Below are 7,500 nucleotides of genomic sequence, written 5' to 3'. Positions count from 1 at the left end.
GAAAGGTCCTGCAAGTCGACCGAGTGAAATCTCATTGCTAATATAGTCTGCAAAGGCAGCAGGAAAATTCAATGCACCACGATGGGTACGAAGGTCAAACACATAAAGAGTCTGGTTAGTGTAACCAAGTGGCCTACCAAATTCTAAAACACAGTCCTCATACTCTTGAAGCAAAGTGCACTACATGGTAATATTTAGGGGAGAAGGAACTGGAAAACGAAGGCTGGTATAGTTAAGCTGTCCAGAAGAGACGATGGCACAAGAAGAGTCTAGAAAATAACCTGTGGAAGGAGGCGTTGTACCATGAAAACCTGACTGTCTCGACTGCAATGTGTCACAAAATCCTGTGTTGCAATTAGAATAACTAGAACTAGCAGATGACAACATCGGGAGTTCAGAAACAAAACGTCTTGTAATAGAAAAGTCTGGCAACCAAGAGTCTTGAGTAGATACGTTGAAACCATGACAAATAGCACTGACAGGCACACCCCCAACTTCAGTTCCAGTAAATTTGGGAGGCAAGATGAGACACTCGTCTCTTGAGACAAGAGTCTTGCCTCGCAAGAAACAAGAGCAGACTGATAACTTGCTTTTGAGCGGTACTGTACATGTATTGCCTTGCTGTAAGGCCTTAGTATAATGTGGAAATAATTTTAAACCAGGGATGTACATGTATTTAAGCCTCAACTTGACTTTGTACAACTCTTTCAGATAATTATGCCTAGAATTGCACACACATTTGTAATTAGATCCACTTGCTCTCCCCCTCCCCAACTTCAATATCACTGTACAATTAGCAATGCCGGCCCTGACACTACTAAACAAGAACTGGGACTTTTTTTGTATTATTGATGTCTGACAGTATACAAATGTAGTTACTATAATTATATTATAATATCAATTGGAACCCCAATAAGATTACAGGGCTGGAGCTTCTTTTTACCTCCATTTTGTTGTTCATACGGTTATTTTAATATGAGCAATGACAACATGAAATGCAATTATGGATTTTGAAGAACTTGACTGTCTCCCATGCACTTAAAACGCTGTCATCTTAATGTCATCTTAATTTAATAAGGTGGAATAAACTGTAGTTCTTCTTTCCTCCCGCAGATGAAAGTATGTCCTTGGCAGATTCAAAAGTTCAAATTTTTGCATCAAAGACAATAAATGAAGGTAATGTTGCTGACAACACTCAGAAAAAGTTGTTAGAGCGTCACAAGGAACAGGTAAGGTTTGCTTTTTTTTAACAATAACAGTATCATTTTTGTTTTATTTGATTTCATAGGCATAGAGTCAAACATCAATCATCAGTTTTCTCACCTTCAGACAACTGTTTTTGCAGCAGAAAAACCCAACACGGAAAAGAGTCCAAAACTGAAATATTCTATAGGATGCTATACCCCTGGGCCCCTTAACAGAAAGGCGATATGGCCTTCATTCTCTCTGACACGTCTGTTTTTCTGGGTTACCCCCTGATGAGAGTCTTATTCAGAACCCTAAAATAAAGGCTTATTCAATGATTCATTGTTACTAACACGCTTTTTTGTGAAACCAAAAGGCTCAAATACACTGTCAGGTTGATTTTCAGATCTCATAATTTCATCTACTGTAGCTTGTTATTCACATGATGATCAAACTTAATTTATGTAATAGAAAAAATGATCTTTTTGGCTCATAAGCTGGAATCTTCCGTTGATAACCATGATCTTGGTGAGATCTTAGGCAAGGGCACTGTAATGAACTTACTTAGTAAGATCTTACTCAAGTTATGTCTCAGATCTTGACAACTTCTTTTGTAAGATCTTGTTTAGCATCCAGTCAAATAAAATTGACTGAGATAAATATTATTGATAATTTTGCTGTGATCTTTTGACCATTTCTAGGATTAAGAACTGGCCATATATTATCTTACATAGTTGGCCTAGAATAGGATTTTCCTGCAAAATAAAATTAAGCCAATTAAAATACTGTATATTATGAAATGTGAGAAAAATGTTACTGAAAGTTGAGAGTAGTATAGTTTAATTAAGCCAGACAGCCATGTAACTCTGAAAATATCTTTTGTGTGGTTTTTACTGTAGATAAATCAATTAAGGAGAGAACATCATATAAATGTAAAGGGCTCAGATATTCCTGATCTTGGTGAATCTTTTTCAACACTTCAAGAAAGGTAATGTTAAATCGTGGCTTAATGTTTATTTCAGACCGCCATCAGACCTAATGGTTGTTCAAAATGTGGATAACGGTATCCACCAGATACAGTGTAAATCACTATCGAGTGGATTAACACAAGAAACACCAATAGCACTTTCCACCCTTTGAACAACTGGGGCCAGTGTTATCAGTAGATTCTGGTCTTTACCTGTTTGACAAAAATGTGGCTATGCTCTGTTCTTTTCAGTGAAAATAATAAAACGAGTTTATGCACTAATGTTGTTACAGTACCCCAGAGAAGAGACTTTTGTCTTGCGACATGGTTTGAAAAACTGTAAGGGCCGATTCACACGGTACAATATTTGTCACATACGAGAAGCTCACGACAGGCCTTTAACATGACTTACAATTCTTGCAGCGTTTTAAAACTTGTTTTTAAATGCTACAATGACATTTTTTCTGATGCAAGCCCGTTTGGAATGGAAGAGTTTCACAATATGCGATAACGGCTTACGACAGGACCACGACATGATTTAAATCATGTCGTGGTCCTGTTGTAAGCCATTGTCGCATAGTTATTGTGAAACTCTTCCATGTCGACATAGACCTCTTTCATAATGGCAGCCAAATAAAATATTCTTTTGTTTTAATGCTAATAAGCCCTTCCAGCCTCACTATGACAAGCAAATTTTAAAAGAATATTTGTTTCAAAATGAGGGCAGTAGGTCAAATTAACATAATATTAATACAAAAGAATATAAGGTCGCCATTTATGAAAGTGGTCTATTCAAACCACATATCAACTGCCCATGAAATCCACAAACAGTGTACTTTGATGTCAAGGAGAAATATTTTGATAAACTTGCGCTGCAGAGCATGTAAAAACTGTTATTGAATCAATCAATTTTATTCAGTACATAAGCTTAAATCCATTGAACTGCCTTGAAAACTTGTCTTTGAAATTCAAGTTTCTCAGGCTCCAATTGAAGAGAACACGGCAACGAAACTGACGCACATCTCAGCACAACAGCACTCGCTTATGTTGTGTAACATGAACTTTGAGAGTAAGAGATTTGAAAAAAATGGCGATGACATAACTTTTGTGAAAATGACTTCAATATGCGTTTCAGGCCGGAGGCCAGACAGTTCGTCCAGTTGTTTACAATTTCATGTCCGGCACTTTGATGCTAATAATAATATAAATTAATACTACTGTATTTACTTAAGACAAGACTTGGAGACTGGAATGGGGCAAAGTTTCTGGATCTTTATTAACCAAAAGAAAGCGAGCGAACCAGAAATTAAAATCCCCTCCTTGGGATGGGGGGGGGGGGGGGGGGGTGGGAAAGACTGCTCGCTCGGTTACAAAATGATAGCTTAGGACAAAGTTTACAAAATTTATAGGTACAATAGACAAAGATTGATTCGTGTGCCAGGTAACATATCAAATTGACAACTGATATTCTACAATCTTAATTAAACCTTTTGACAAGTCAAAACAAACACGTTTAGCCAAGCCTAAAAGTGGAACCCCCGTCCCAGAAAGCAGTATTATATAATAGTGTATAGGGAAATAATTATGCTTCTGCATAAAGTACAAAATTAATCGTCATTAGTGTACAGTTTACAGTGATCAAACACTTCTCAGCTGACAGCAGTAAACAATTACCAACAATTTTAATTTTTTAAACAGCTGAAACTGGAATTTCATGCACAGTAATCTCTTTCACAACATTTTCTGTTTGACTGATAATTTTTACACCCTCTTTCTTCAGTTTAGAACAACAGCAAAAATTACTAATTAAAAAGTCAAGCTAAAGCATAGTAATTCGCTTCCTTGACTGCAATTTCACAGTCAAACAAAGCAGCTCATGACTGGACATCCATTTTGCATAAAACGCCTATAAATTGAAAATATATTAATTTAGTGTGGACAGTCACCACAGTAATGATGAATTCAGTTCCAAAATATACAACCATAGCCGGCCAGAAAACCGTGTGACAAACAAGACAAAATGATCATTATAACACAATCGCTGTAACTTGGAGATTTGCTTATCAAACCGCTTTTTTCTATTTAAGTCTTATCTGACCAGAAAGAATCCAAGCTGCCCCAAACATTGCTTACAAGTGCATTCTTTGCAGATAAATGTACTGCAGTCCAATACAAATTTATACGGCGTCGAGAGTTCAGTTACAGTGGAGTTTAGAAAATATGGTAACCCATTGATGCAAAAAATTTTGGTTTTAGCTACGACTTCATGTGACTGTCTGTCCGTTCGTATGTACCTCCACCGCTCCACATAATTTTATTCAACCTGCTTTATCAAATAAAGGATATATGTGACCAGTATCACATGACCATATCATATAATAATAATAATAATAAATTTATTAGGAATTATCATATCAAATAAAGATCTGGCCCTTCTAAGGAAATAAAGCTCTAAATATATTTACAATTAAATGGGTTGAAATAAATTATAACAATAAACTGATTCATTAAAAAATTTAAAGTGTTGCTATGATCAAATTTTTATCCCTTAAATTTTTAGGTTTATTATATAGAATTCCAGGAAAGATTAAACACGCCGTTTACCATTTGAAAATATCTGCATTGGTTCTGGAGATACTTAAGTTTGAAAAATGTGTAAAATATGCCACATGCCACTGATAACGTCATTCACTCAACCCAATATAAAATCAAGTATATAATTATAAATAGAGCTATCTCGGTCAATTTGCAGCAGAGACCATTGAAACGTGGTAGGCTAATAGTTTTACATGCAACACACCTTCAGCTGTAAAGAAAATGGTTCCCCTTGCAACGCACTCTTTTCCAGTGTCCTTCAACCTGATTCAATATTTTTGGTGATCATAAACTAGAAAAACATTTAGCAAGGCAAGAAACTCGACCTAACGTATTTATATCCTTGCAGGATCATGCAGATGAGGCACCATTGGGAAATCTCAAAATAGAATGCCAAAGGTGGCCATTAAAGCCTTTAATATCAGGGAGGTCTGGAACCCAGTATGTTGCCATGGTAACAAAACTGGTATGCTCATAGTAGAATCTTACTGCAAAGAATCAAGCATTTCTGATACAAATTGGCTGCGATATCTTTTTCCATCACATTTGATCATAACTCGGTTGAGTTTATGACGTCATCACTTGGCTAAATTGCATATTTTGAAAACTTGAATAACTCTGGAACAAAAAGAGATATTTGAAAATAGTAAACAGCATTCTTCTTCTGCTCATGTAGTCATAAATACTACATGTTTATGTCTTAAAATGGGTGAGATAGGTAAGATGCAAATTTCGTCATAGTAGCACTTTTTAAACTAGGTTAATAGAAATTAAGTTGACAATTACTTAATATAGTCTCTCTATACTGAGTTCTGTAGCAGTTTTTAATCACTGTTGAAAAAGGTGCACAATCAGAGTACCCCAATCAACATTATGAAACTATTTACGAATTAAAAACATCACACATTCTTACCTACAATACTCGATCATCCAAGTCGAAGCTCTTTAGTAAAAAGTACTCTAGACTAAACTTACAAAAAATAATTTTTCCGTGTTGGTGTCAAAATTTGGAATAAGATACTGAAAAAGTCTTTATTTCAGATCCTGGGTTATGAAGATTCTTATCTTGATGCCGAAAATATTACCTCCAAACTCAAGGACTGTACAATTAAAAAAAATTGATCCAATTGCTTTAGTACCTAATCTGCTCCTATACTTGATTATTGATACATTATGCAACTATAATAGATTGATGTATTTACCAGTTATGCTTCTCCTTATAATTTAATAATGTCTAACTCTTAATTTTTTTCTTTACTTAATGATGTAACTAATTTTAATAGTATGTTGTTGATTGACCTGCCTCAAATAGCAAATCTGCTACCTGTGGGACAACATGAACTTTGCTTAATTTTTGTGAGGAGAAAATAAAATAAAGGTGTGTATAAATGTGTGTGTAAGCTCTCAAACTTGAAACTTGAAAAACTTAAGTTTACGAGTGACGGATGCTCTTGAACTCTTTCATGTAAATTTCGATTTTAAAAAGCTTTGATGCACCTTTGTTGATAGGTTACTTCTCTAAAAGTAAACTTGATGATTTTTTTTGGTGTTAAAAGAAATAACCAGCCAGAAGGATTTTGTGCCATTATAATAAGATCATGTTCATATTTTTGGCTCTTTTAATGACACGCTGACTAGCCGATGAGCAAACACGCAAATCATTTCCACATTCACCACATTATTTGCATCGCAAACAATTCAGAGTAAACAAAGACGAGGTGACCAAAGAAACCCAATTTAGGAGAGCTCTTAAATACTAATGAACCCATTTTGCGTATGTGTTGACATGCCTCGGCATTTTGTAAGACGCATTTACGTGTTTTGCGTATGCACGTTTTTTTGCATACATTTTGGTTTGCTTATCCCGAGCTGCGCTGTACAACCGTCCAAGTTCTCCTTCTTTACTTCGTTTGGAGATTTGGACAGTTTGTTGCAATATTTGTAGTCTGCTGGTTCCAGTTTCCCCTCTTCCCTTGTATCAAAATGGCCGCTACATGATTTCACAATGCAAGGAACAACATGTTTTTAAAGTCTTTAAGGAGCCAGAATTATGAAAGAAGAAGACACTGAACAGTTTTCCACATACCAACCTGGGTGTGTGGAAAATGAAGAGCCGCCTGTAATTCACAAGAGATAACATGAATGATGTGTTTTGTTATTTGCTGTTTTTAGTGGTACTGTATGTGTCCTGTTTGTCAGAAGGCTTTCAATTGTGGGTTTATTAGAATTTAATTAAGTGACTTTGGATTTGCATTTATGGTCTCATAGGAGCCAGACACTTGTGGTTGACTTGAGCTAAATTTACCCATGGCAGGATTTTACATATTATTATGTTTTGTTTGTTTAGGTACAAGCTTCCTTCATATATGATAAAAAATGTAATGCAACGAGGATACAAATGTCCTACACCTATTCAGATGCAAGCAGTTCCAGTTATGATTCATGTAAGTGTTGACCAACTTGATATTATGCCTACATGTATATAGACTGGATGGTTAGGAATGCAGCTGGATTAATTAGCAAAATTAATAATAAAACCATTTCAGGAGGGCTGGTGTGCCAACTGATAATGATTGAAGCTGAGAGATGTGAAACTGCAAAATGTTACATGTAAACTTTGAGGACAATCTCTCAGTCAAGGATGTTATCAGCTGACATACCAGCAAGCCATAAAGAGTTTTATTTTTATTTTTGTAATCCTCCCAATAATTTTCATATTGCACAAAATCTGCTCATAAAAAAAACCAGTGTTA

The 7,500-nt window shown here is 35.5% G+C and overlaps 1 protein-coding gene and 1 pseudogene across 2 annotated transcripts in view; one reads left to right on the top strand and one right to left on the bottom strand.

Annotated features, from left to right (window-relative positions):
* LOC137991024 (uncharacterized) overlaps positions 1-949 on the bottom strand; it is a 3,887-nt pseudogene extending 2,938 nt beyond the window's left edge.
* The window catches only part of LOC137999133 (probable ATP-dependent RNA helicase DDX52), a 45,809-nt gene that overhangs the window by 10,300 nt on the left and 28,009 nt on the right, over positions 1-7,500 (top strand). For both annotated transcript variants that reach the window (XM_068844986.1, XM_068844979.1), the window contains exons 3-5: positions 1,114-1,229; positions 2,085-2,173; positions 7,095-7,191. In XM_068844986.1, the coding sequence (XP_068701087.1) occupies positions 1,114-1,229; positions 2,085-2,173; positions 7,095-7,191 (302 nt within the window). The remainder of the gene's footprint in view (positions 1-1,113; positions 1,230-2,084; positions 2,174-7,094; positions 7,192-7,500) is intronic.

This window comes from Montipora foliosa, chromosome 1 (assembly GCF_036669935.1).
Source record: "Montipora foliosa isolate CH-2021 chromosome 1, ASM3666993v2, whole genome shotgun sequence".
In the NCBI taxonomy this organism is placed as follows: domain Eukaryota; kingdom Metazoa; phylum Cnidaria; class Anthozoa; order Scleractinia; family Acroporidae; genus Montipora; species Montipora foliosa.
Note: the sequence above shows the minus strand (reverse complement) of the source record. Positions and strands in the feature narration are given on the sequence as shown.